Here is a 27,995-nt window from a genome sequence, read left to right as displayed (position 1 = left end):
TTGTAATAACTCCTCCTCCATTGTGTAGTTAAATGCTTTCTTGTGTGTGTACCTATTTGTAACGGCAATAATCAGGGCTTCTCCTATTACAGGACTATTACTATGGAATCTACAAGCTGAGAGCCCTTTACCCAGCTCATTTCCTTCCCACTTGCCCTGCCTGCAATGCAACTTGCTGCCCTCCCTCTGCAAAGCTTTCAGGAATATTTCTTGCCCATGCTGCCCTGTCGTGGGACCAGCTATTTTTGTGGACGGTCAATCCATACGGTTCTTCTGTGATCCGGAGGAGATGAGGGTTTGGAGCTGGAGTTGGAAATTGTGGGTTCCTGGCTTGTAGTCCCTCTCTCGGACTGCAGGACCGTGTATCCCTGCCAGCCCTTTTGGTTATTATTTTGGCTGGGACGTTCCCTTCCCTGGTAGTGCCAGTGGAGACACCCGGCAGTAAATTCTCCCTCACTATCTCATCCCAGCCATCAAAACGGGAAACAGTTTAAGTATATCCGAAACATGGTGGATTTTGCAAGGCTTTGGTTTTAAGCAAATCCCATCTCAGTTTTTTTCCTGCCCACAAGGCTTGTTGTGAAGTAAGGCATTTCAGCGTGAGCTCAGGCAGAGGGTGTGATCATTGCATCACCCTGATCCTGAGAACATCTCTCCGAATCCCAGTCATGGCTGGGGACGGTGCAGCCCTGAATTCCCGGGATGTGACTAGGTGACTGGGGTTGAAACTGGTTCAATTTTTGACCCATTTTCTCTAGCTCCACTACTTTTTAATACTTTTTTTGTGTGTGCTGAGTAATTGTTTTCTGGCTAGGTAAGCGGGTCCTGGGTTTGCAACAGGTCCGGAGGGAGAGCTTGGGATGGAAAGGGAGAAATGCTGCTGGCTGGATGGCCAAGGGGGACCCCGCTAAGCATCAGGTGCTGGAAAAATAAAACCGTAGGGTTGGGAGGAAAGCTGAGGGATGTACGAAGGGGAGAGCTGGTATGATGTTAGGGAGAGGTGGGATGAATGACGAGATCAACATCCTGAATGCCATCAGCTTGCTAGAGCATCCAAAGAGCCAGGGCGGGGGCTGGCTGGCATCCTCCCAACTCCATGGGGACGTGGGGCTGCATCCCTCCCCTCCTGCCATCCCTCGGCTCCCCTTCCGTGCCCCAGGTGAGACTGCAGCCCCCGCGGCCATCGGCTGCTCCCCCCACCCCATCCACGTGGGGTGCTGTCGCCCCTCGGCGCCAGACCCACCGAGGAGCCGTTCCCCCTTCACGCTCCCACTTGCAGCCCCCCATCACGGCAGCGTCGGCAGAACAAGGCAGGTGACAGGCACGTCCCCGTGAGCGCGGGCAGCTTTATTGGGACTCCGTGACCGAGCTGAGCCCGAAGCTGGCAGCGCTCCCGACGCTGTGCATCGCTCTCGTGCAGGGGGGTTGGCGGCCGTCATCTACACCGATGCGCTGCAGACGCTCATCATGGTCCTCGGAGCCATCGTGCTGGCGGTGAAAGGTAAGAGCTGGGACAGCACAGATCCTCCTTTCAGGGGGACCTTCTCTCCCCACTCGGGCAGTCTTGGAAATAAATAAGAAGACAATCTGAGCAATTCGGTGGCCAAGATGCCCAGCAGGACTTTGGCCCATAGCAATTGCCTAAAGAAAGTCTGCAGTCCCCCTGTGTCCCCTCTGCTTCCCCTACATGCCTTTCCTCTGGGCGAAGATGCCATGAAGCATCCCCCTGGTCTCCCACGTGGGGCTGTCCCCAGCACCGGTGACCCTCCCGTGGTCATCGCTGCTCTGCATGTTTGCCTCTAGTCCATGCACTCCGAGAGACCGATCGAGCATTTGACGGCAAAGCAGCGTTTCCAGTTTTGCTCCGGGAAACTTGCAGCAGCATTGCGGTGGGGTCTTCAGACAGAAGAAGGGGACATGCATGGCAGAAGGTGGTGCCGGTACGAGGCACCGCTGCAGGGGTTTGCCTGGGGATGCAGAGCACGGTGCCGTGCCTTCCTCCTGGTTGGAGTGAGCAGGGTTTATCACCAGTCCTTTCCGAACACTCAGCACTGTTGTGTCTCCGTACATTTAACCGCAGAGTACCCTTGCAAGGCTGGGAGCTTTCATCAGCCTCGTTCTGCCATCGGGGCTCTTGGCCCTGAGGAGTAGGAGGCAAAAAGTCAGGTCCCAGCTTCAAAGGCAGGCGTTTAACTACAGAGGACGATTTCCAGAGGCACTCCTGAGTTGATTTCCACCATCTCCTGGAGAAGTCTGCTTAGGCGGGCAGGTAGGAAAGGCTTTGACCCAGTGTCGCACAGGAGCTCTGCTGTGGAGGTGGGAGCAGCTCCAAACCTGCAGGCAGCCCGGTCCCGCGGCTGCTCCCCTGTGCAAAAGCAGAACTTGCTCCTGGGCGAGCCCTGTACGCAGCAAGATATATTTACAAAAACCAAATGAAAGGACAGGTACTTCCTGGAGAAGTGACAATAATACTAACTAACCCAGCAGAAGCAAGGAGCTGCGCCGGGCAGAGGAGCACGTTGCCTGTCCAAGCAGATCTGAGCGGCGGCCGCAGCCTTTGCGTTAGACGAGGTGCTTGGACGCTGCTGATCGTTGTCTGAAGCTGTAGTTGGCCATGGGGCTCTCTGAGGCTTGTGTCTGGTAGGCTTGGCTGGGTGCAGCAACTCAGAGCCAGAGTAGGAGGGCAGGTAGGCAAGGTCTGGAAAATCCCCTCCGGAGACTGCAGAGCCCAGCTTTTTTTGGCTTTGCCAACCTGCAAGCGTGGCATGGTGTGTGCAGGGAGGTGAGGGTGCTTGGGAGAGGGACTGATCCAGGGGGGCCAAAAGACAAGCTGCCGGTCGCACAATTTTTTTTCCTCAGGTCTTGGGAGACCTCAGGACCTGGAGGCTGGTATGCCTCAAGGGTGCTGGGTTTTCTCCAGCTTCTTGTCAAGCTCATCTAATAAAGGATACTCTCCATGTTTGACCTTGTTCGTATCTTCAGACCGTGACAGCTGCAGCAGCGATGCTAATGCTCATCTGCTAAGCTGCGATCACTCCGGGTGCGCTCTACCTGGACCATTGTCTCCCCTGCTGCTGCTGAAGGGACGAAAAAACATATTGCTTGGCTCCAAGGTTGCATCTCCCGAGGGAGAGCAGGAGGGTTGTGCAAATCTTCTTGGGTGTGATGCTGGGCAGAGTCACGTAACGAGTGGGTGCAAGACCGAGGGGTTGTAGACAAATCACTTTGCTTAACAGAGAGCTCGGTGGCTCTTTCAGTGAGTGGTGGTGCCGGTGGTGGCTCTGCTAGTCTCCGGCATCGTGGATAACAGAGACTGTGCCATCCTGCACCCTACTTGGCATTCACCGCAGGGATGTTAATCCTGCCGGAGCCCGCAGGCTGCAGCCTGGCATCTGCAGGTTGAGCTCCGGCTGCCCTGAGGTTTTTGCTCCGCTCTTCTGTCTCAGCAGGCGTAGGTGTCGTGACTTGCCGGCGAACACCTTTGGGAAGGGAGCAGGTCCACACCCCCGGGCGCGAATCTCTGCTTTCAGCACTCGCCCTCTGCCTCTGGAGAGCCTTTGTTGGTGCCCAACACCCATGCAAAGCTTGGGAGTAGCCGGTGCCTGGATAAACCAAGCGCTGGAGGGGGGCCAGGGCTGCTTGCACAAGGGCCAGGAGAAGCTTACAAATGCTGACTCTCCGTGAAATACGGGGGCCGGTTTGCAAATGGCAGAGGGGGCAAGGTGGATGATGCCCCTTTGCAAACTCCCCAAAAGCCTCAGGTCAGGGGGATGCCCTGGGATGGGGACAGGGCTGCAGGTCGGTGATGGAAATGGCAGGGGTGCAGGGAGAGGGCTGTCCTCGGGCGGGAGGGAACAGAGCAGGACGGGTGTTTTGGAAATTGGGATTTGCTTAAGCTGGCACTTGATGGCAATCCCAGCGTCCAGCACCCAACGCCTGAGGGCTTTGCTCTTGGTCTAAAGACAGCAGCACTCGTGGACACTGTCCTGCAGGATGGCAGCTTCTGAGGAGCACGTTCTCACCCCACGCTGCTGTGATGGAGGGGGCCAAGCTGAGGGTCCGGACTGCAGCTCATGGACGGGGGCAGAAGGGATGCAGGATGCTGGACCACACTGGGGGAAAGCCACCCAGGGATGCTCGGAAGTCTTGCTTTGAGTCTCCCCTCCATGAGACCCACGGAGGCTCTGGAGCCTCCTCTCTTCTCCCGAGCATCAGCAGCTGCCGTGGGTATGGAGGTGCCAACGCACCTCCCTCCTTATCTCCTCCACGGCCGCCGCGTGGGTGGCCGCGGCTCATGGGGGGAGCGGGGCGGGTGCCTCCCATCCCTCCCGCCTCTGAAAAACAATGCCTCTGGCTCCAAAATTTTCTTGCTGGAGGTACGAGGGCAGCTGCAAGGAGCGTTCAGCCCGTGCCCCCCCAGGAGCAGGGAAGCAGTGGGGGGCCAGGGCAGAGCCCCAGGCTGGTTGGCAGCTGCTGCCGGGGGCTGGCGGCTGCGGTACGGGCAAGAGGAGCACCGAGGCAGCTGCCAAGGGTTCGGAGGTTCGCTTGCTAGGGCTTGTCCGCGGCATGTGCTCCTCAGCAGGGCTCAGGCTAAGACCCAGACCTTGGATCCCATTTCCTAGGAAAAATGCAGTGAAGGTCTTTTTTGTTTGTTGGTTTTTTTGTTTGTTTGTTTGGGGTTTTGTTTGTTTGGGGTTTTGTTTGTTTGGGGTTTTGTTTGTTTGGGGTTTTGTTTGGTTTGTTTTTTTGGTTTTTTTTTTCCACTGGTTGCTGGAGGTTTGGGGGTGGAGCCGCATGGGGGCTACTAGGGAAATGCTCACAGGGGTAGAAAACTTTTGGCTGGACACTTGTGCCAAGGCACCTTGAACTGTAGTATATCAAATCAAAGGCTACCTAATCTTTCATTTTAATAGTCCTAGGTGAGTTTCCCCTGCTCTGGGACTGGGGAGCTTTAATAAACAGGTTGCTTTTACAGTACAAGGTCAAAAGAGGTGGGTCCCTTGAGGAGCCTTTGTCCCAGGACACAGGTCACCCTCCGAAGGGAGGATGGACTGTAATGGGACCTGCTGTGCAAAATGCTGATAGAAGTCTCTTAAATAACTAGAAGAAAACACGACTGATCACAAACGAGCCCTTCCTCTCTGGGCAGCGCTTCTGAGTTAATGAGTTGGCGAGCGTTTTGCCAGCTGATCTCATGGGCCACTGGGTTTTGCTCGACTAACCAGCCTCCTCCAATGATGCTTTCCAGCTTTTAATGAGATCGGAGGTTACCCCAACCTGGAAGAGGCCTATTTAAAAGCCATGCCATCCAAGATTGTTCCCAACACTACCTGCCACCTGCCCAGAGCCGATGCAATGCACCTCTTCCGAGACCCAGTCTCTGGAGATCTGCCCTGGACCGGGATGACTTTCGGGCTGTCTATCATGGCCACATGGTACTGGTGCACCGACCAGGTAAATGTAAACAAGAATCCCCCTGCCCCATGTAACACGGCGTTGCCTGAAGCCCAGGCACGCTCCACTACTGCTCTCGCCCTGGAAGTCCACCTGCATCAGCACCTAGTGGTCCTTCTGGCTGGTGGTCTCGGGGGGCTTCTTTTTGGAGTCAATAGAAGCACCCGGGGCTCCCGCAACCCTGTTCTTGAGGTGCTTGGACTGGGACAGTTTGGAGAGCGGGATGCCAAGGGGTGTCCTCATCTCCTCGGTTGTCTTCTGGCTTTCCGGCAAGGAGGTTAAGCGTTTGCTTGATGCTCTGGTGTTGCTTGGTGAGAGGTGGCCGGGCTGCGTGGGCTTGCTGGGGCTGAAGGCTTTGCTCTGCCAGTAGGGCTGGCTGCCTGCGATGGTCTTTTTGGGTTCGGCTCCATCCCCTCTGTATTTGGTGGCCCCGGAGGGTTTCTCTTGTGTCGGGGAGCAGGAGACCTCCTTGCCTTGTTCTCTGCCTGCGGGGTTCCTGGGTCGGTAGCGGTAGATGTGCGTCCCCTGTTTGTTAAAAAGCAGAGAAAGAGATGAGCTGCTGCCGTTTTAAGGATGCTGTTCCCCTGCAAGGACACAACTTCCCACGCTTGTGCCACGGACTTGGTCCTCATGGACAAATCCCTCTGCCACTTGGTGTACTCCCTTGCCCAAATTCTTTTGAGACCGGTGGCAGCTCAAAACTGCCTCAAGTCTTAACTATTGCTGCTCCTCAGATTTCTTGCTCTGGCAACACGCTGTCCTGCACATCGCAGCAGCTCAGCAGCCCGGAGGCTGTCCTGAGCCAAGTCCCCGCTGCCTGGAGATCCAGGACCAAGGACGCCAGCGGCATCTCAACACCTTCTCTCCAGCAGCAGCCTGAACGCCCATCTTAATCATCTAAGCGCTCGTTTCAGGCCCAGAGAGCATTCAGTCATCCAGACCCAACCTGTGGGATTAGGTGGCTACCGAGATTAGATGAAAGGATGGAGGGTTGGGAGAGGAGGTGGGATCAGGAGACAACAGTGAGCTGCAACACCACTGCGGGGGTGGCTCTGATTAGCTGGGTTGAGAGACACGTTTGGATCGGGTCTGAGCACCATTAATTCTGGACTGAGTAAGGCCTTAACGCATGGCTGTGGTCACCAGATATTTATCTTCCTCTCCGGGCGTGTCTGCGCAGCAATCTGGAGGTGTGATTGCACCCTGTGCAGACATTACCCGGGTGAGATTGGATCTAGGGAGCGCAGGTGCTGATGGCAGGACGAGCCGGGGCTGGGAGGCTGCAGAGCCGGCTGCACCGAACTGCCCTGCCTCTGCCGTGACCCCCGCCGTGCCGCCGGCACCGCCATCTCCGCCGTGCTGTTGGCATCAGCTCGGTGTTCAGTCATTTAGTCCCAATGTCCCGATGGTCTCTCTGGTCCTTGAGTAGACACCTCCCGCTTTGACCAGGAGGGCTGCGTTAAAGCAGTTTAGCTTAGGTAATGATAGATTGATTTAACTAGATTGCTTAAAATCAGTGCTAGGGTCTGAGACTTTGGGTGAGAGGGACTAAGGGTGATTTAGCTCCTCTCCCTGCAAGGTCATCATGTGCCTGATGTGATGCACATGGTGCCTGAGCTGGGTGGTGGGTCCTGAGGGTCCTGACATGCTCTGGCTCTCAGGCAGAAGTTAAACCACAGCTTCCCCGAGCATCCCACCCCAGGAACCGGCACCAGTAACATGAGCCAGTGCTTGCTCAGGAGTGGCCGAATCCTGGTACCGAGCACTTCTCTGTAAGCCTTTTGGGAGAGTCTGAGCTCTTTTAAGGTCAGCATTTCCTATGGAGTTGCCTGTTTAAGAGAGCTTGCCTCAAAGCCCAAGGGCTGGCTGTATCGTGGATGGACACGGCTTGGCCAGAGTTTTGAGGTGTGATGGTTTGAGCAGTGTGGGTGGTGGAGTTGTGGTAGGAAGAGGCTGGACTCGGTGTCCATTTCATCGTGGGCACTTTTTGGGGAGGAGGTGGAAAAGAAAGAGCGAGAGGGAAGAGGATGGTGGTGGGGAATGGTTAATACTGGCAGGAGGATGTGCTGCTGTGGTCGCACTGGGCTTTTGTGGTGCTATGGCGTAACACCGACCCGTTGCTGGTCTGGAGAGAAACCCAGCCCGTGGGTTGGGTACACATCTTCTCTGCCTTTGGGCCTGATGCCCAGTGGCTCCAGCGTTTGGAGATGCTTGGGATGCAGTTTGGCAAGGAGGAGGCTGATGTGGAATAGGAGGCATTGGTGGCTGCTCAGCCGTCCTGCCCATCTCTCCCACAGGTCATCGTCCAGCGGTCGCTCTCTGCTAAGAGCCTGAGTCACGCCAAGGCCGGCTCCATCTTGGCCAGCTACCTGAAGATGCTGCCCTTGTTCGTTATCATCATGCCGGGGATGATCAGCAGGGTCCTGTACCCAGGTAAGGGCCTCGCCGTGCGGGTGCGGAGCTGGCAGGGTGGGAATTTTGCCTGTCACTGAGTGATGAATGGGAGAGGGGCTTGTCTGGAAACCTCTGCTCTGCACAGACCTGGGGGCTCTGCAGGAGGGAGAGGGTCAGGAGAGGACCTGAGTGTGCCCGGTGCTCTCCTTGTACCCGCCGTGCATCAGCCAACGCTCCTGTACTCTATTAACCGTGCAGCTGGGTGTGAACAGGGTTGCATGAATTCAGGCAAGGCAATGCTCCGGGGATAACTTGGCTGCTGTGTTCTCAGTGTGACGGAAAACATGATGTTTGCCCCGAGTGAGCCTCTGCCTGCGTTTTGGGCTACACTCGGCTCTGGGCCAGCACATAAGATATGTGGACCCAGAATAAAAATATTTGGTGGGTGTTGATGGCGATTCTTGTTGGATTTGAGGTTTCCAGAGAGTTACTCGAGGACTGCTTTGGTTTATTATTTTTACGCATGGGAGAAATTATTCTCTGCACATTTCCATCAGCTGAGCGCTGGCTTTCCTAACCCTGATGGTGTGTTAATTATCTGCCTTTCATCAAAGGGCCGGAACAAGTTATTGCAGGAACACCAACGTACCCGGCCACTCTGAGCAAGGTGGCACCTGGGACCTGGGTCACGGAGCATCAAAGGGCTTGGTGCTCCTTGCCCTGCTTGGCTCTGCAGGGTGCAAGGGGATAGTTGATGTGCGAGGATTAAAACCCTGCTCTGAGCTCTGTGCCACTGGCTGGGAAGGGAGAAGCAAATGGACTCTGGGCTAGTAAATTTAATTCCCTGTAAATACAGATTAGATGCTCAGCTGGGATAACCTCAGGTGGCTTCAGTGATTTTAGCTGCTGATTTAGCCCTGGGGGTTTGAATGCCTCAAAAACAGGGGGTTGGGAGCCTTGAGGAACCAAAATGTTTGGTAGTGGTGCAAGAGGCTGCAGCGCCTGGCTGGAAATAGGAGATTGACCCTGCGATCCCCCTGCCTGGATGGGGTGATGCTCCTGCCGTGGCGGGGATGCTGGCGTGCACCCCGTGCTCCAGCAGCGGGGATGCTGGCGTGCACCCTGTGGTCTTGCAGCAGGGTGCTGTCATGTGTCCTGGTGCGGTGACGAGGTCTGGCATCACTCGTGGATCAGCCATGAAGCTGCTGACTGCAATGCTCGCCCACAGAGGTTGCTGTCCCTGTTTCTCTGCTGTCTTGCTCTGCCTAATTATGTGTCCGAATGCTTTTACTTTGATGCTAATCACCTTTGCAAGGAGCTAGAAAACAAGCCTGAGAAGGACACGCCTGCATGCACAGTCTGTCCCTGGCTGGGCACGATGCCACTGCTGATGGGCTGTGAGATGGAGCCCGTACAGCTCCGTACGGCTGTGCCTGGAGCTGCTGGGCCCTGTCCCACAGCCTGATGCCACGGGATAACCTTTAATTCCTGAAAACCTCCCCTTTACGAGCCGTTCCCATTACAGACACCAAGAGCTGTGGCATGGCCACCACCTTCCTGACCAAGAGCACCTCTTGGGTGACTCCTACCATCGCCGCGTGTAGGGCGTTATTCTCCCCTATGGGAAGTCTGATCTCAGCATCTAGGACGCGACACCAAAGCTAGGGATGACACCACGCCTTGGCTGAGCTGGCTGGGTCACCTCCAGGTTTGCAACCTTTGTAGGGTGGAGAAAAATAGGGAAGGTTATAGCAAAAAGTCCTACCTGCGCGGCGCTGCTGGGGTAGGAGCTGTTGCCATCCAGGATGGTGCGGGGCAGCACGCATCTAATCTCCACGGCGTTGCTCCTTCTCTTCATCATGTCCTCCACACGGACATGCTTGAGGGATGGGAGGCTCCCCAGGGGGCTGAGGAAGGTCCCCCGGCTGATGTGAGGGTCACTGAGCTTCCTCTGCATGGGAAGGATCTCCCCGTTGTGGGTGACGTCCGAGTTGGTTCGCCGGAGCGGCCCGTAGCGGTCCCTCACCTCCAAGTACTCGTCTGAGATGGAGGAGGCGTTGGAGCGGCGGTAGCTGTGGTCAGCAGAGCTGCTGGAGTAGCTCTCCTGGTCACTGAGAGTGATGTACTCCTCTTCCTCCTCCTCCTCCTCTTCTCCCAGCCCATTGTGGGCGCAGGGAGGCCCTTTGTCCTCCTGTGGTCCTGCCACCAGCCGGTCTGGCTGGAGATGGCAGGTCTCCGTTGAAGCTCTGTTGGGGTTCTCCTCCGGTTCCTGCTTTACGCCCACGTGGTCGGCCAGCAGCGGCTGTGTGTCACCCTCCGGGGCAGTGCCGCTGTCGCAGGGCGTAATGACTTTGGTCATGAGGACGCCAAGAGGGATGGTCCTTGGCTTTGGAACCGGGGGCTTGATGTCCTCCAGCGTCTCCTCCGGTGGCTTCAAGCGGTGGCCCAACGGTGAAGCAGCGAACGTTCCTGCTTGCTTCGTTGTCCAGCTGGTGCCTTCGATGGGGCTGGTAGCAGGGGCTGCAGGAGCTTCCATGGGGGTCTGTGGGGTCTGTCTTTGGCAAGGGGACACCAGAAGTGGGTCTCTGTCTGAGTTTTTCTTGGCCTCCATCTCCCTGTTCTTCAGCATCTGCCGGTGCTGGGCGCTGGCCTGGGAGACGTCGCAGACTTTGATGCGGTTCATCTGCGAGAGCTTCACGTTCTTTATCTTGGGGTCAATAATGTTGATGTAGCCCAAGACTTCGCTCCCAGGCTCGGGGTCAGGCTCAACCCAAGTGGGCAGATAGTCAAACATGTTGGCTTTCTCCAGATTCAGGAGGCCGGGGTGGATGAGCAGGGAGAGGTCTGCCACATCGCCGTGCCTGTCACCCGCCTGGCCCTCGGGCAGGGCTTTGCCTTTATTGTCTGTCTTCTGGTTTTTGTCCTGGTTCTCGGATGAAGTCTTGCTGATCTGGTCAGCGCTCTTGGCCTTCACCAGGGCGTATTTAGGGTTTATCAGCTTCTTCACCACAGCGTTGGCGGGGGTCACCGGCACGACGGAGGGCAGTGTTACGGGCTCGGGTTCAGGCTCTTCACCCATGGAGATGGACTTGAGGCTCACCCCCTTGGACATGAGGTAGAGCTCCTGGAACTGCTTGTCGAACGCCTCCACCACTTGGCCCGAGAGGACCGTGATGACGTTTCGGTCTGTCCTCGCAGCAGACCAGGTGAAGCTGGAACAGAAACACATTGGAAACTCTCTGAGCACTCGCTGGTAAATAACACGCCTCTCCCAAACCCTGGCTTTCCCTGGGGGACTGATGGTGCTACCAGGGACATGATCTCACTGTAAACATTAATAATAATGAGATGGAAGAAATAGCTCTCATCCCAAATTAGAATGAAGGATTGAAGTCTTGAGCACACTAGAACTTGAAGTAAAAATAAAAGACATTTGCTGTGGGCCAGTTAGTTTTTCCCTTTAGTGTTGGCTACTTTGCCTTTCTCAGTTTGGGTTAGTTAAGAAAAGCGACTCATAAATGAATGTGGTTTCTGTTGTGGCCAGAAAGTAGGAAAGGTTTCAGTTCCATGTTTATGAAACTTGTCTTTTAGAGCTGAAAAGCTTACTGAGACTGATCTATTTGTACCAAACTAAGTTTTCATTTGGACAAATTGGAAAATACTTTGGGTAGGAAATGTTTAACTGGAAAAGCTGAGGTCAACGTGAGAGCTAGGGCTGGCTGCGGTTTGGTGCTTTTGTCCTTCCTTGTGCTCGTCACATCCATTGGCAGAAGCACTTGTGTCCCACCACCTCCGGGAAGGAGGGGTGTCCTAGACCTGGCTGTGGGGTGGTGAGGACCCCTTGGGTCCCACTCCAAATCTCAGGCTGGCCTTGCAAATTCATCTCCCAGTTTAGGAGGAGGGGAGCAAGTCTGGGAGAGGGTCCTGGGGCCATGCTGGGCCAGGGACCAGGACTTGGACCACGTGGGTCCACATCGGTCCTTTGACCAACACCTCCATGGAGTGGGCAAGAGGAGACGCTGCTGATTACCTGTAGGATCCGCACATGGCCCGGTCCCCATCCACAAACATGAACTTCTGGGCCAAAGCCCCTTTGAACTTGGTGGCCGAGCGTGTGAAAAACTCTGTCCCCCCCGTGCTCCGGACTCGCAGGTTCTGCAAAGCAAAGGCAGAGGCATGAGCGGGAGCAGAAGCAAAGGGCTGGTCTTCAGACCATCGTTCACCCCTCCATCGATGCCCCCGTGGATGCTCCACAGCCCCTCTGAGGACTGGGAAACGCTCTTCATGGCCAGCTTAGAGGTGACCACAGCGATGGGAAGATAAAATAACTTGCCCGAGGCCACGCAGCAAACAACGGACTCAAGAATTTCCTGCTTTGCCCGTGTGTTGGACAGTGTTTTCTACCTCTTGAACTCAACGCTGCCTGCGTCCATGGGTGAGCAGCGTGGGACAGTGCTGCCAAATGCTTTCCATCTCCTGCGATCTATGCAAATGCCACCAGGGCAGAGGTGCTTTTTCACCTCCACCGCAGCGGGAGATGTACAAGGGGTTTTAGGGAGAGGTGGTGACCCTAGGACACCGCACGCGGACCTGATGGCAGTGGGCTTGTCCTCCACCAGGCTCCCCCCTTGCTATGCTCCTAAATCTGAGCATCTAGCCCTGTTTTTAGGGGTGGGTGGGGAAAAGAAAAGATGTTTCACCCCCAGGAAACGAAACTTGGAGATGTGGCCCAAAGAGGACGCGCAGGTCCTTGCGGAGGTGGCTGGGGAGCGGGGTGTCCTCCCCCCAGGGAGCCTGGGCACAGAGGGGCAGCCCTGGCTCTGAGAAAATGGTTTTTAACTTCAGTCTGGCTCGTGTCTCCATGCATCTCTGTGGAGAGCACCAGCATATATTTGCAGCTGAGCAGATAGCATCTTTCACTGTAAATGGTCTCCCTTGGGTGGGGAGAAAATATTTTCTTATGAAAGCACCTGCATTCCTCCTGTTCCTGCTGGGATGTTGGTAATGCCATTGCTAAAGGCACTGTGTCGTCACTAGGTCATGCCCTCCTTGGTTGTTTTTTGTGGTATGTTGTTTTTTTTTTTAAAAAAAAAAAAAAAGCACCAAAAGTCTTTGCCTTCCCCACCTCCAGCCTTCCTCATCTGCTTCCCTGGGCTCTGCTCTCTCCCTGTAGACCATGACCTGGCACAGCCCTAAGCCCGGGTGCAAGCCGAGCTTGAGTACCCCTGGTCTGCTCCCGTGTACCTGGCAGGAGGGGCGGTGATTCAACGCTGGTTTTAGCATGATGAAAAAGTAAAGACTTTCCTGACTGGGTTTCCAGGGAAGTTTTACACACTAAGTGGAGAAGTTTGGGGTTTTTTTTGGTGCATTTGATTTTTTTTCTAGCGTTCACCTTTTTCCCTGGTGTGGCTGGAGGGAAACCGATGCTGAGCACCCCAGTGTCCGGCAGCGGGCAGCACTGGGGATGCTGGGGGCTGGCTGGCAAGCAGGTTGGGGTGGCAATTCCCATCCCTGTCCTATGTTATCCCTACACATGGGGCTGCTGAGAGAGTGGTATTGCCTGGATTGCACAGTAGCCGGCTGGGTAACACTTGCAGCCAAGGCTGAGCCCTCTGCCCATCACCAGCCTGGGCATCCCGGGCTCGCAGCTCTCCCAGGGCATCAATCTCTCCCGCTCAGAGCCAAACTTCTGCACAAAGGCACAAAGCAGCCGTGGGTTTTTCTCAGGTAACACCCAGGGGAACAAAGCTCCCCAGAAGCAAGGTGCCAGTTTACCTTTCCCTTCCTCCTCGCTCCCGGCGTATCGCTGCTGTTAAGTAAGATCTGTTTATTTAATCTCTCCCAAGACGAGCGCGCAGGGAGCGAGCGCCCAGCGCGATGGCCGGCTGCCGAGCCCGGGACGGGGTGAATCACTCCCCAAGCACTCGCCGTTGCTCAACGAAGCGACCGCCTTGCCCAAGCCAGCTTGCTAATTGTGAAGCGCAGAAGGCACCCAGATAACGACGTATGTTTTGTTAGCATCTCCTGGCTTACGAAGCAGCTCCCAGACACTGCCCTAGTTTCCTCACAGCCTCCTGCCCTGCTGCATCCCATGCCAGCAAATTGGCTGTAATATGTGGCAAATCCCAACTTCTAGACATTTGCCGAGCTCTGCAGATGTTCTCCTGCTTTTCCAGTCCTGCCACCGGGCTGCTAATGCATTAAAACACCAGCGTGCGTCAGCTCTGGCTTTTCTGGTCTCGGAGCAGCAGCAATCTGCAGGATACCAGACTCTCCAGGGAGTTTGGATGCGGGTAAAGCTCAGCTGAGTCTGCTTTAATTGTTGTGAGCAGCAATTAAGCAGGGCCGGCGGGCTCGGCGGCTGGGGAAAGCGTGAGGCTTGGCCAGCTAGTGCTTTTGGCTTCCCGGGCTGGGGGTCCCCGAGTTCCCCCCACTCCCCGTATCCCGGTCCCGCTCCAGCCTGGCATGAAGGTGTCGTGGCTCCTACGTGATCCTGCTCAGCTGGGGAGGGGGTTCGCCCTCACCGTAAGCAAATTTGGCGAGCTTGCCCAGGCATGGGCCTTCCCGCCAGCCATTTGGCAGCCAGCGGCGCGGGGCCGGGTGACGTCAGGCGCAGAAAAATCGCTTTTCTGCCAAGCAACAGGCGAGGCCGAGCCGCTCGCTAGCCGGCGGGTGAAGAACAGCCAGGAGAGGGGTGTCTGCAAGCCCCGAAGTGAAACCGCTGGGCTGCTCCGGCGGGTTTGCATCTGATGTTGGCGATGGGAAACGTTGTGCCCAGCCAAGAGCCCGGGACTCTGTCCTGTGGCTGGAGCGAGGGTCCTGCTGCTGAGGCTGCTATAACTCCCTGCCCTCTCCTCTGCCCCTTCGTCTTCCTCTGCTTTTTGCACAAACACCGTGCCAGGTGATTTTCTCTGTACCCCCTGCACGCACAGGGATGTGTAAAGGGTTTGGGGCACTTTGGGCTGGGGACCGAATCCCCGTGTTGCCAGGCATCGCCCGTGCTGCTTTATCTTCCCTTTTTTCCAAACAGGATTCGTGCACAGGAGCGATGTCACGTGCAGCCGCCAGCACCTCCGGGGCCGGCTGAACACGGCGTGTGCGGGCAAATCGGTGCCACTGGTGCGCTGCCCGGTGCGGGCGAGAGCGGTGAGGGCATCCTTGGCAGCTGCCAGCGCCGCCGCGGGCAGCGTGGGTGCCTCCCTGCTTTGCTCCCGGCTCCGTGCTGGGGCGGAGGCTCCAGAAAAGGGGAAAATCGAGTTTTTTAATTCCAGCCTTTGACTTGAGGGAAAGCCCGAAAGCAAAGAGAACCGGCCGGCGGCTGCTCCTGCCGGTCCTGCCCCTGGGGCAGGAGCAGGCATGGGGCTGGTGACAGCGTGGATCTGGCCCCAGCAGAGCGTCTGCCTCTTGCGCCTTCTCTTTTGCCGGCTTGTTCACCAGGGCAAACAGAGCACGTAGGTTTGCCCTGGGCTTTGCGGTGCCCTGCTCGAGTCGTGCCCACCCTTGTGGGGCTGCAGCTCCCTGAACACCCCACTGCCCCAAAGCCAGCTCCGGCTGGGTACCAGCAGCCCCCCAGGCTTTCTGCATCCAGCTTTGCTGGATGGAAATCCACGTCCCCGTCTCTCATCCATTCCCCTCCATCCTGCTGCTCCTGGATTTGGGCATCACCTTCAGCTTTGGCTACAGGACACATGGACTAAACTCAGCTAGCACTGCCCAAAGTTTGGGGGTTATGATCCCCCCCAAGACAGGAGGGAGCAGGGCTGATAACTCTGATTATCTCCCTGCATCGGAGGAGATTACCCAGCCCTTTCGGACCATCCTTACCTTCAAGTGTCCGGCGTGCATCTGCGCTCGCTCGCACATCTGAAGGAAGTGCTTCACGTTGGTCTCATCCAAAATGATGTAGACTCCCACTTTCCTCTTGAAGCCCGCATCCAGGAGGTCCTTGAAGATGTCTACGTCGGTGAACATGTCCATGACCACTGCGATGACCTGGAGAGGGGAGGAGAGAGATGAGTCTGGGTAGCATGGCTGCATGACAGCCCCAAGATATAGCCAGCAATTGTTTTGTGAGAGCTGAAGCAACGTGCTCTGTCTCTAGGAGGTTGGGATTTGGTGTGGGGGGAGCCCAGGCTCCCCCCTTGGCTCCAGCCAGCCTGAGGGTGGAAAGGAGGAGTCCCCAGTCCCATTCCTCTGCTGTCGCTATGGGAGGTTTGGTCTCTGGTGGTGGCCTGTAACATAATACACTTGTGAAAAATTGATTTCTGAGGGTGTATCTAACTTTATTGCCTTTCACAAGCTCCACAAGTTTCAGAGTCCAGTTTCGGGTTGAGAAGTTTGGTGTTCCTTTGCTATCGGCACTGCCTGTGGCCCCATTGCAGGGAGCACCAGAAACCTGTGAAGCAATAACGTGTCGCTCTGTCCGAGGGCATGTTGCATGGGGTGGTTGCTGTCTCTGGGGTTATCATGCATGCCTGTGCTGACAGAAACCGTATAAAAAATAGCTAAAAGTGACTCTAAGCTTGGTAGAAAGTATCTGGATACTCCTGAGGTGTATTCAGGGGCTGAAATAACTTTTAATACCTTTTAAAAAACAGGCCTGGGTGCAAGCTGACGAGGTTGCTTAAAAGCAGCCAGGAGTTTGCAGCTCCCAGTGCCTGCAACCGGCTGCTCTTCCAAGCCCAGGCTGCTGCTGGCAGCGATGGGGTTGGGTTCAAGGTTAGCTCTCTACCGGGAGGCCAGAGCAGAGCACCAGGGGCAGGCGGTTGTTCTGTTGTCAGGGCTGCTGACGTCCCTTTTGGTCTCGCTGCCCAGCCCTTGCGTGGCCGGGAGCCTGCTGGGTGCTCGGGGTGTTGCTCCTGCTGCACAACATCCCTCCTTTCTCCCAGGCTGTACGAAAGCGGAGAGGAGCCGGGACAATGGTGCCAGCACCCCGTGCAGTGACAGTAAGGTTTGGCGACAGTTAAGGTTTGGCACATGGCAACGTCACCGTTCTTTGCAAACCGGAGCTGCTTTTTTTACCCAGGGTGTTTGCTGCTGGAGCAAGTCCCACGTGTGATAGGAATACGTATCTGCGCCGCGTCCAGCCGCGCTGGGATTTTTGCTGGGATGGCTGCCTTAAGCACCAAAGTTCGCTCCACGCCTGTGGATTTTGCTTTCCTGGAGATTGCATCGCCCATGATGCAGCAGCGGTTCCTACAGCCCAGCTGAGCCTCCTGATGCAATCCCTGGGGTAGCAAACGGGCAGCGCAGTCCCACAGCCGTGTCTGCCTCCCCTCATCCCGCACAGGGTGGCAACAGCCACGCAGGAAAGTGGCTTGTCATCTGGGCACCAGCATTGTCATCGTCCCGTGCTTGGAAATCCATCGGTGCCCCCGTCTCTGGGGCTGTTCCTGGAAGGTGCCCTGGGTCAGGGGGAGATGGGTGCTCTCAGCCTTTCGCCCTTCCAGGAGGGCTCCGCTGGACACGGCGTGTGGCCGAGCTGGGGGGGACACCAGCATGGGAACGTGCACGCTGTGGGGTGACACAGGGAGACCCTGGGATCCTCCTCCCTCAGGAGGGAAGGGATCAGGGTGGTGCTGGGAGCTTGCACACTCAGGCACGTCCAGTCCGGGGCTCTCAAAGCACCAAGCTGCCTTTTAATTAGTTTTGTGTCACAGGAGGTGGAGAGGTCTAATTAGGAAGAGGATCGTGCATTATGACACTGCTGGCTCTTCCTTTTCTGCAGGCGATGGGGTGAGGAGCGAAGCTGCGTGGGGAGCCCCAGCCCGCACTGTTTCTGATGCTGGCCCAACCTCCCTAAGCCCAGCCACACACAAGCATTTCGGGAGGTGCCAGTAAGCCGAGCGAGAGGCGACTTTACAGCTCTGCCACTCGATTTTAACTGAATTCCCTTTTATCCTCACCCCACAGCCTCTCAACAGGTTTCGCCATGAAAGGATAAATCCTCACTCCCTTGTGCACCTGCTCGTGTGTTTTGCACGTCCTCCTTGTCCTGGTGGGGAAACTGAGGCAGAAAACCAGGTGACCGCTTTGTATAGGTTCCCCAGTGAGGGCTCCATTTGTCTTGCCAACGATGTAAAGTGGGACAGGTTCAAAGCTACTCTTAAAGCTTAGGGCTTGGCTTTTCCACTTACAGCAAGTAACTGGGGAGAAGCTGTGCTGCCTGCTGCGAGTCCTGGGTGAGGGGCACCTGAGCTGGGATGGCATCTCCCCGGGTCGAGGAGGTGGGTTTGGTGGCAGATGCTTTTCTCCCATCTCTGACACCGATGCTCCCTCCAGCCATGGTCATGTCACTTTGCCTCTGCGCTGCATTTTTCTCCGGGGGGAGTTGAGGGCTTATAAACTGGGGATGAGAATAGTATTGGCCTTCATTTTGGGAGGAAAAGGGTATTTTCCCACTGCAGTCCTGGCATTCCCAAGGGCTTGGCTCGCTGCTATGACTCTGAAGATGGGAAGGTGCTTTGCAGGGACGCGGGCAGGGCACGGTGACGTCCCCCATCCCAAGCACCGCTTGCGTGGGGATGGCGAGCAGGCAGTGCACTGCAGGCAGTCGCCCAGGGTGGCTGGCTCAGGTAGTAGTGAGGCAGCCCAGGTCTCACCCACTTGCCCACATTTTCAACCCGATTCCTCCTGCTCGGCTGGTGCATCCTGTCGCTGCTCAGCGCTTCTGCTTCCCTCCCTGCCGCGTCTTGCCTGCAGGACAGGCTTGGCCTCGGTTTGTCACCGGTATCTCATGCCAGCGTACCAACATGCTGCCCTGGCACAAAATGGGCCAGGAGAGTAAGAATGGTGCTGGCAGTGCTCCCAATGTGGTGACTGTCCAGGGACCGCAGGGGCAAAGTCTGCTGCTGGGCTGCCCACACTCAAACCTTGGCTGGAATCGGTTAGATCTATGCCAAACCCAGGTACAGGGTTTAATCTGCAAAGAATGGAGGTCTGTCTGCTCCAGAGAAGTGAAATCCTGTGCAGTATTTGCTTCCCAGCCCAAGGAATGGGAGTGTTTGGAGCAAACCGTGCCATCCTGCCACGGGGAGCGAGTTGGCACCCTTGTCCCCATCACCTCTACCAGGGCAGCGCTCAGTGCCCTGCATGCTCCGTGCTGGGAAGGTCCCTGGCAGCAGGAGAGCCACATTTCTTCCCAAAACCCTTTTGCCGCTGCGTCATCCCAGGAAGCTTTGCCATCCCTTTGCCATTCATCTGGAGGGTGTGGAGAAGAGCAGCCCCAAATCTACAGCCAGATGCTCCCAGCGCCCAAGCGGGTGATGGTTTTCTTCCCAGCGTCCCAGGAGCTGCCAAGATCCATTGGATGCAGCAGATGTACAGGTGCTGGGTCCCAACACCCCGAGGAGCGGTGAGCATGGCATCCCCTTGGACACTGGGCAAATGATGTTGGAATTCTTCTGAACAGCTTTGATGAGCGCACAAACTGCAGGATCATGTTTTATAGAGGAAATTACAGCTCTTTATTAGCTCACTCTGAATCATCAGATAATGACTTTTGGGGCATACCACGTGGGCATTTAATAAATTAGGCAGGCACCAAGGCACAATTAGAGGAAGCGTGTTGGGATGAGGGAGAGGTGGGACAAGTAACATTAATAATTGCTCTCCCCTGTCGACCCTTTCATCCAGGAATGGCAGAAGGTTTTGTAAACAGTAATTAATAGGGCCTCCCAACCTTTGCTGGAAGTTGCTCAGGGTAATTATATCACCACAACCCCAACCTGGAACCTCAAGTGCAGAGAGGAGCTCAGACTCACTGCCATCTCTGGTGGCTTTTGGCCAAGGTCAGTGTTTTCAGCCTGCTGTAGTTTCTGCTCAGATAGAGCTAAAATCTAGGGAAGAAGAGAGGAGGGAGATCTTCCTCCCTACCCATCCTGTGAGCTTTGCAGCCCGTGGGGATCCACATGGAGGGAGAGATGGCCGTGCCACAGTTGGACCTGGTGAAGGTCTCCAGGGTGAAGTCCAGTGGTGCACCATGTCCCTGACCACCTCCATTTGTTGCCACAAAGATGGGGAATTGCTGGGAGAGCAGGGACGTGGCGACAGGATCCTTCCTCTCTTCTCTCCTATTTATTCCCAGAAAGAGGAGGGGATCATTTGCATCCCCTGCTCCGGCTCGCCTGCATTTGCCTCTCTGCAAAGCAGAGGCTCTGAACTCAGCAGCGTTTGGCCTCGTTCCTGCAAGCAAATAGGTTCATCTGCACCATCAAAGGGGCCTCACATCTCAGCTCTCGGCTTCCTCGCCCCAGCTCTAAGCCGCCGTGAGCCTACCCAGTGTCAGCAGCGCTCACGTGGGCTCTGAACTTTCCTCAGCCAGGCTGTCTGTCAGGTGAACTTTGCTCTTCTGGCCACGAGACAGCGACCTGCGTGGAGGTGTTTGGTGTTCGGCATCTGGGAGCATTTCGGACCGAGTGTCTCTGACAGCGGCGGGGGCATGGGTCGTCCTCTGGGATGCAGTACTGAAGCTCTCCCGAGCCTGTGCTCCTTCGCAGGCGGATGAAGAGCACTGCCGCTGCCCGGTGGGCTGGGACAATTCGGCAGGGATCTCCACAGGGTGGCCCAAGGGACACCGCAGGAAGGACAGGGCACGTGGCCAGCCTACGCGACATCTGATGGGGTGGCAGCCGGACCATCCCTCCGTCCGCTCTCGGCTTCCTCAGCCAAACCCTTTCACCTCCGAGCTGCTGTGAAGACCTTAAGCCTTGGCTGAAATCTCCGGGTGCAGAGGAGGGTGGTCTAGCCCAGCGTCCCCACGCTTAGGAGCACCCACACCAGCGGTCATCTGGGTCCAGCTGCAGTAACTGCGATCCTCGTATACAGGGTGGGAGACCTCTGGAAGAACCCCACTTGTCAGACCCCGTAACTCCTGCCACCCCCAGACCCTGCAGACGGCAGGTTTGAAGCACGCACCCATCTCTACTTTTCCTGGGGTGCCATAAGCTCCGAGCAGGCTCCTGCATGTCACCAGTGGTGTCACCACATCTCATCCCACCGGTGGGGACCACCTGGACAAAGAGGCAGAGCCCAGCCCCGCTCATGGGGGGCATCAAGGTACCGGTGACAAGCACGGCAGCGTCGACCGTGGCCGCGTCCCTGCGGCTTGGAGAGGCTCCAAGGAGAGGTGGGGATGGTGCAGGCAGGAGGGCCTGGCAGCTGCCTGACTCAACCGCCTGGCTCTGCTGAGCCAGAGGAGGGTGGCAGGATGACTCAGGAGATGCCGTTTATGTGGGGGCAGGCGGGAAGCGGTGAGTAAGCTAAGCCAGGCAGGAGCTGCAAGCCCGGGTCAGACGCAGCTGGAAAGACCCGAAGATGAGGCATTACTTGTAGCGGGGGAGTTCTCCCCATCCTCCATCCCATGGGACTTCAACCCTCCCTTCCCTTTGCCCTCACTGCCAAGTCCTTCGGTGGGGAAAATGTCACAGGTAAGGACAGGTCACCTCGACTTTTGCTGCTGGGGAAAGTCCTGCCCCAGCACCCCAAGGTGACAGTGGCCAGAGATGGCTCCTGTCCACAGCGGAGCATCCCTGATCCCCTGCATCAGCTGTCCCTGTGAACCGGCTGCCTCGGACGCAACAGGAGATCAGTTTTCCTGCCTGAGCCGGGGGTCTTCGTGCTCAGACCCCCGGCCCTCTGGTCCTGGAGAAGCTCTGACGGCTGCGTGCCACCAGGCTTCCCTCTCTCCTGCCAGGATCTGCGAACCGCAGCACTGTCCCTGGCCTCGACACGGGGGTCTCTGGAGCTGGGTGGACCCGACACATCCTAGCCTGTCTCCCCCTGCTCCATAGCCACCCTGGCAGGGTCTCCCCATTTTCCTGCTGGAGCATCCCTGGGGTTGGGATGTTCCTCCCTCTGAGCTGGATTTCTCAAGGGAGCAGATGCAGAAAGCTCAAATGGCTTCAAAGCACTGCAAAACTAGCAGGTACTGACCTCTTCCACACTTCCCAGCGGGGACTTGGTCACTGGGAAATACCAGCAACCTCTGCCCACCACCGCTGGCCTTCAACGCACGCCATCATCTCCCTCCTGCCCTGGTCCTCCTGCCCGTGACACCAGCCTGACACCATCGCTTATGCACCCCAACTCCCTGCTCCTTGGTTTGATGCCACAGGGAGGACAAGCTTCAACCCAAATCCCGTCGGCATCTCCCCAGCCTTCTCCTGCACACCAGCTCATTGTTTTCCTCTTAAAGCCAGGATGAGGCCAGCTGGGAGCACCGCAGCAATCTCGGGCCAAACTTGACCCTCGTATACGTCAGTGCCAGACCGGCGGCTTTGGCTGCTTTGCCGCAGGGCTGAGTTTGGCTCCTCTGGTTCCTGCGTGTTGCCACATGCAGTCACACAGGGCTCTGGGAATAATGATCGCGGGTGCCTGGGACCGTGGGCTCGCAGCTGGGAAGCAGCTCAACCCATTTTTCTCCCCGGTGTTTTTCCCTTCGGCCTTGTAGGGACGCTGGGATTAATAATGCTGTCGTACGGATGATGGGAAGGGTCGCATTGCTCCCAAGGGGTGCTGGGCCAGGCTAAGAGCATCTTCTGATCAGCGAAATCTGATCCCCAAATATTGATTACACTGACTGAACGTGGAAAAACCCCAAACACTTGACCCCGATGCCTTTGCTTGGGCAGACCTCCCCGCGGGACAGGGATTGCCTGGCTGAGCAAGACTTTCGGATCTGTCCTCGGCAGAACAGCCTGGGGCAAATCCTGCCCCGTCCCCGCGGCGCACCTCACCTTCTGAGCCTGGCAGATCATCTTCCGCACCACCTCCTTGATGTGCGCTTGCCCTTCGATGGGTGGCTGCATGTAGACGGTGGCACGGGTGACCCCGCGGTAGGCGATGGTCTCGGGCCAGCCGAGGTCCAGCTGGGGGATGGAGCGGTCCGACCTCTGGGGCCAGTACTCCAGGGAAGGGGCCACGTCTTGCTCGTCCCCTTGGCTGTTGCGATCACCTTCGCTCTCCCCCGCGCCGCTGCCGTGGCGCGGGATGTACTCGGAGCCGGGGTCGTACGTCTCCAGCGTGTCCAGGATCTTCTTTAGCTCCAGCTCGGAGAGGAAGTCCCTGATGTTCTCCTTCTTCAGGACCTCATAGAAGGCGTCGGGGCCGCGGGAGGCCAGTGCCTCCAGGGCCAGGCGTTGCTCCTCGCTGTAGAAGAACTCGGGCTTGGACTCGCTGGACCTCCAGTTTACATGGCTGTCGTCCAGGCACTGCACCTGGGAGAAAGCCATGGTGACCGCGCGCGCCGGTACGCTCTCCGAAGGGAGCTCTGTACCCCCGGTGAGCACCAGATATCAACAATAAATAAGGAATTAATTATTCCCCAGTCTTTACACAATTCGCTTTGCTTCGTCCTTCCCGGCTCAATGCACAGATGGGGAAACCTGCCGCTCCCTTCTCCGCCGGCTCCTGCCACGCTGGAGCTCTTCTGCACCGGGGAGGAGGATTGAGTTTCTCGCTTGCTCCTGGCTCCGTGCAGCGAGAGGGCTCCAGGCGAGGAAAACCTGGAGCTTCCCACGGCCGGGGCTGCGCGACGGGGCTGTGCACCACCGGGAAGGTCCTCTACCTCCGGCTCCACGCTGTTCTCATCCTCCGCTCTTTCAAGACAACGATAATACCGGATAAAATAAGAAGTGGAAAACAAATGAACAAAAAATCGGCTTAATAAAGGACGGAGAAAAGCAGGATTTCTCAGCCCAGATGCCGTCCGTCGTTATCGTTCCTGGAGAACTGGGTCAGCCGGTGGGTTTCACGGCAGCGAACGTCTCCGTCAGCCTCTTGTGCATCGCCCTGGCTGGCAGGTCGATTATTTCGGGCTCCTGCCAGCGCACAGTGCTGGGGCCGGACAGGTAACAGCAAGAAGTGAAAAGAGGAAAAGCAAAAGAGTGATTCATCACTCCGCCCTGCCCCACCTGCAGTCACATGCTGCCTTCACACATTCCCGGCCCTGCCCGCACATTAACTCTTTCGGCTGATGCCGTTCTCACACCTCCGTCCTGGACCGAGGGTCCCCCGGGACCATGTGGGTGCAGGAGGTGGGTGGGCGGCTGGGGAGGGGTTTGGGTGTTTGTCTTAAAAAAAAAAAACCAAAACAAAACCAAACCGGTTCTCCCCTGAAATCTCCCCCTCTCCCAGTGTGCCAGCTGGTAAGCCAATATTTTCCAGGAAAGCAGCTCTGCTTCGTGGTTAACTCCTCCTGTGCCGAGCGCAAGGACCTCTGTGCTGGTGTGGCAGCTCAAAGCCCAGGAGGGTCCGGGGAGCAGCACTGGGTCAGAGCTGCCATAAAGTTCCAAAGCTCCACCAGGGGAGGTTTAGACTGGACTTTAGGAAGCATTTCTTTACTGCAAGGGTGGTCAAACACTGGAACAGGCTTCCTAGAGAGGTGCTTGATGTTCCAAGCCTGTTTAAGAGGCATTTGGGCAATGCCCTTAATAATATGCCTGAATTGGTCAGGCAGTTGGACTAGATGATCATTGTAAGTCCCTTCAAACTGAAATATTCTATTCTATTCTATTCTATTCTATTCTATTCTATTCTATTCTATTCTAAACTCTTCTCTGCTTTGGCATGAGGTTTGCAGAATAGACATGGTCATGGCACTAGACCTTGCTATGGCAGATGGGCAAAAAACCTACCCTGGATTCATTAGATGGTGCTCACAAGCCAGAAACTTGGAGCTTTTTGCTTGGAAATTCAGATAAAGACGAATTTCAAGAATCGGGGTCAGATTCTTGCACCGATGCAAAAAAGGAAAGTGCCAGGGGCTGTGTCTCGCTCCCTCACGTTGGTGCAGCTCATCTGGATTTGCAGCCGTGTAAATGAGAGCCCCGCTTGAGTCAGGCTCCCGAGGCGAAGCCACCCGTCTGCCCGGGTGCTCGGCCATCAAAGCGCTCCTCTCTGCAAACACGGTGGTGGCCATGCAGCGTCCCGGCTGCCCCGTCCCCCAGCCAGGGCTCGTGGTCTTGCGAAGCGCCAAACCCAGGGAGGATTTGGAAGGAAAGACGAGTCAAAAATGTGCAGAAAGGGGAGAAACTGCAGTGGAGCTTTCTCAAAGCCAGGCTGTGGCAGGCTGAGCTGACACCCGCTCAGCTTTAAGTTGCGGTAATGGGCTGCTTAGGGGAACCGGTGGCTTTTCTCCCCTTGCATTGGAGTAAAAGGGTTTATGCGAGCGCACGGTAAAGGCTGGCAAAATCAACCCTCCTGCCCGTCTCCCGGTATGAAATCATGTGCCAGGTTGTGCCCAGCCCTGGTCTGTCTGTGCAGGGGGTGGCAGCGGGGGGACACAGGGATGCGGGGATGTCACTGCCGTGTGTTGGGATCAGAACACGGGGAGGAACGAAGTGTTTGGCTCCCACTGAATATCGGCTCAGGAGATGTTTCAGATGGAGCTGATGACTTTACGGAAAGGGTGCGCCAGCCTCAAAGGGATTTCCCAGTGGTGGGACGTCACCTTCACGCCATGGCCTGGGCAGCAAGGGCTGCAGTGGAGACTGAGGGTGCTGGAAGCAAAACTAGATATTTTAGGTGAAATCCCAGCCCTGCTGAGCAAGCGGTGGTGGCCCCTTTGCTGATGGAATTGCACCTGGGACAGCAAACGTGACAGAGCCGAGCACCCAGCCAGCACCCACAGGGGAGCTCCGGGACCTCGTCCGCAATCATTGTCCTCACTTGGGTGGCCCAGCCCTGGTAGCTTGGGAGATGCTCTGGATCAGGGCCGGTGCATCAAGCGTGGGTGTGCATGGCGTGGCTGGAGCGTGCTGCGGTTGTACCCACCTCAGCCGCCGCCAGCTGCCCTGGCTCTGTTTTTATTGTGCAAGATTTATGGTCTCTTTAGTGAGGTGTGTGCACTTATGATTTATTACACGGTGGCGTAAACGCGGCATCCCATCCGTCGTGCGATGTGCTGGCTCCTACAGCTGCGCTGGCGGGGGGGGAATTGGGAGCACAAAGCCCCACGCCTGGAGCATCACCCGACTCTCGTGTGGGGCCAAGATGCCTGGGTCCCCCATCGCCAGTCCGCTGGCGATGGGGGACCGAGGTGTCTTCACCCCACGCGGTGAATTCAGCACCCAAATTGCATGCAGCCCCGGTGCAGGGAAAGAACCGGCAGCTCTTTTGTAATCCCCTGCCTGTTTGCAGGGACGGGTCGCCGTGGCCGAGGAGGTCGGTCCCTTCTGTCGCAGGTGTCCCTGCTCGGCCGTCCCGGGCTGACCCAGCCGGACAGGCAGGACCCGGCGCAGACATGGCCCCGCTCCTGCAGCCGGCACCGGCTCCTCCCAGCTGCAGATGGAAGCATTAATTACAAGCTCCTAATTAATTTCCCATCTCTAGCAGAGGGCCTAATGACAAAGCGAGGCAGCGGGGTACAACGCTGGGTTCTGCTCCCGGCTCAGGGGCTCCGGCCGTCCCGCTGGGCTTGGCTCCCGCTTCCCGCAAGCTCCCGGGTCCCACCGAGGGGTTCGGTGGCAGAGCTGAGCCCTGGGGCGGGCGTTTCGGCTGGGCTGTGACACCCAGACGCTGCTTTGCCCTCTGGAACATCTTCCACCCGCCAGCCGCCAGCCATTTGCATGGAGCCGTGCGCAACGTGGTGTTTTAGAGAGGGGGAAACTGAGGCACAGAGCAGTGATGGCAGCTTTACTCACAGCTGCTGGAGGAGAGAGTCACCGGAGCCCTAGTGCTGACTCTAACCCTGGGGAAAGGCGGACCTGGCTGGGCTTTTTTAGCGTCCTTGGGATGTGCCGAGCGTTGCCTGTGGTCTGCTGCCTGCGTTGCGCTCCCATCGCACCCCCATTGCTGCCCGTTGCACCCTACGCTCCTTTACTGAAAGCCCTGAGGTGTTACCGGTTGGTGTTTGCCTTCCCTAGCTGCTGCTGGGGGGGGTCGAGGACTGCACCCCGCTTCGGCGGGGGTCACCGACCGGGACGATGCTCCCAGTTGTGTGCAGGGATCACCCATGCTACTCCCCATGATCCTCGGTGGGAGGATGCAAACCGGAGAGCCAGGCAGCCCATCCATATTTATGCCTGACATTAATTTCCATCCATTTCAATATTTTATGAGCATAACAATAAAAAAAAAAAAAAAAAAGGGTTCAGCGCTCGTTGAGACATAGAAGTAATTGGGCGTTGACAGTCCTGGCGACCTGCCACGCGCGTCCCAGAGACCTGCTGGGTGCTGCCCAGGCGGAGGTAATTGCCGCAACGGTGCATGAACCCGCCTGGCCCCGTGTGCAGGGACGGGCAGCGCCTGCCCGTGGGGCTCTGGACCTCAGGCTGTAGCCCTGGGTCCTGGTGGGACCCATCCTGGCTCTGAAGGTTCCCCCCCCTGGAGCTGCTGTTGCTGGCTTTAATGTGGGGAGGGTTCGGTAGGGGTAGATCCGACCGGAGCTGGGCTGGATGCGATGCAGTGGGAGGTGAGGGTGATGCTGTCGGGCTGGATCCTGCCTGAGTTGAGGCTGGTGGTGGGGAATAAGGCTGGGGGGGAGGCAGAGGTGGATCTCCACGTGGGATGTGCTCCCTTCTTCTCCACCCGGTCCCCTGCCAAAGTCTGGGCATCGTGGCCGTAGCGCAGGGTCGATATCTGCCCCGGCGGAAGGGGGTGCCAGGGGATGGAGGGGGTGCTGGGCTGGCCCCTGCTGTATGAGGGGTCCCGGCACATCACCTGCCTCTGTCCCCCAGACACCGTGGCCTGCGTGGACCCCGAGGAGTGCACCCGCGTGTGCGGGGCCGCCGTGGGCTGCTCCAACATCGCCTACCCCAAGCTGGTGGTCGAGCTGATGCCCAGTGGTAGGTGGGTGGGTGGGAGGGGGTGCCTCCGTCTCCACCGGGCTTTGCTGCACCCCGGGGCTACCTGTGCAGCCCGTCACAGCTTGGATGTCGGGGGGGGGAACCCATGGGTGGTCTGGGTGGGTTTGTGCATAGGACAGCCTGTGCAGCCTCCCCAAGGGTGACTCTGGAGGTGAGGCCGGGGGATGTGGGTGACCCTGGGGCAGCGCAGGGTCCCAGCATCCCGGGGTGCAGCCGGGTGTCCCCAAACCCCGTCCTTGCCCCAGGGGATATCCCAGCGTGTGCCTGCGGAGGGGGAGGCATTACCCCTGGGCGAAGCACAGGGGCTGTCCCGTCCCATCCCATCCCATCCCATCCCATCCC

The 27,995-nt window shown here is 57.2% G+C and overlaps 2 protein-coding genes across 5 annotated transcripts in view; one reads left to right on the top strand and one right to left on the bottom strand.

The window, feature by feature from the left end:
• The window catches only part of SLC5A10 (solute carrier family 5 member 10), a 41,602-nt gene that overhangs the window by 9,395 nt on the left and 4,212 nt on the right, over positions 1 to 27,995 (top strand). Inside the window, exons 7-10 of one of the 4 annotated variants that reach the window (XM_075058506.1) lie at positions 1,421 to 1,501; positions 5,249 to 5,454; positions 7,752 to 7,887; positions 27,525 to 27,632. In XM_075058506.1, the coding sequence (XP_074914607.1) occupies positions 1,421 to 1,501; positions 5,249 to 5,454; positions 7,752 to 7,887; positions 27,525 to 27,632 (531 nt within the window). Of the gene's footprint in view, positions 1 to 1,420; positions 1,502 to 5,248; positions 5,455 to 7,751; positions 7,902 to 27,490; positions 27,633 to 27,995 lie in introns of all 4 variants that reach the window. The other 3 variants (XM_075058505.1, XM_075058507.1, XM_075058508.1) reach the window with 3 other exon arrangements.
• Positions 4,697 to 23,556, bottom strand: FAM83G (family with sequence similarity 83 member G). Its single transcript, XM_075058504.1, has 5 exons — positions 22,584 to 23,556; positions 15,673 to 15,840; positions 11,879 to 12,003; positions 9,614 to 11,060; positions 4,697 to 5,979 (listed from the first exon to the last, which is right to left on the bottom strand). The coding sequence occupies exons 1-5, from the start codon at positions 23,076 to 23,078 to the stop codon at positions 5,560 to 5,562; spliced, it is 2,655 nt and encodes an 884-aa protein (XP_074914605.1). The 5' UTR covers positions 23,079 to 23,556; the 3' UTR covers positions 4,697 to 5,559.

Source organism: Buteo buteo, chromosome 27 (genome assembly GCF_964188355.1).
Source record: "Buteo buteo chromosome 27, bButBut1.hap1.1, whole genome shotgun sequence".
Lineage (NCBI taxonomy): Eukaryota > Metazoa > Chordata > Aves > Accipitriformes > Accipitridae > Buteo > Buteo buteo.
Note: the sequence above shows the minus strand (reverse complement) of the source record. Positions and strands in the feature narration are given on the sequence as shown.

Excerpts from the sequence above, each read along its gene's own strand:
- FAM83G (XM_075058504.1), bottom strand. The coding sequence starts at position 23,078 with ATGGCTTTCTCCCAGGTGCAGTGCCTGGACGACAGCCATGTAAACTGG. Across the intron at positions 12,004-15,672 it reads TGCACGCCGGACACTTGAAG|AACCTGCGAGTCCGGAGCAC; the intron begins GTAAGGATGGTC and ends TTTGCTTTGCAG. Across the intron at positions 11,061-11,878 it reads GCCATGTGCGGATCCTACAG|CTTCACCTGGTCTGCTGCGA; the intron begins GTAATCAGCAGC and ends TTTCTGTTCCAG.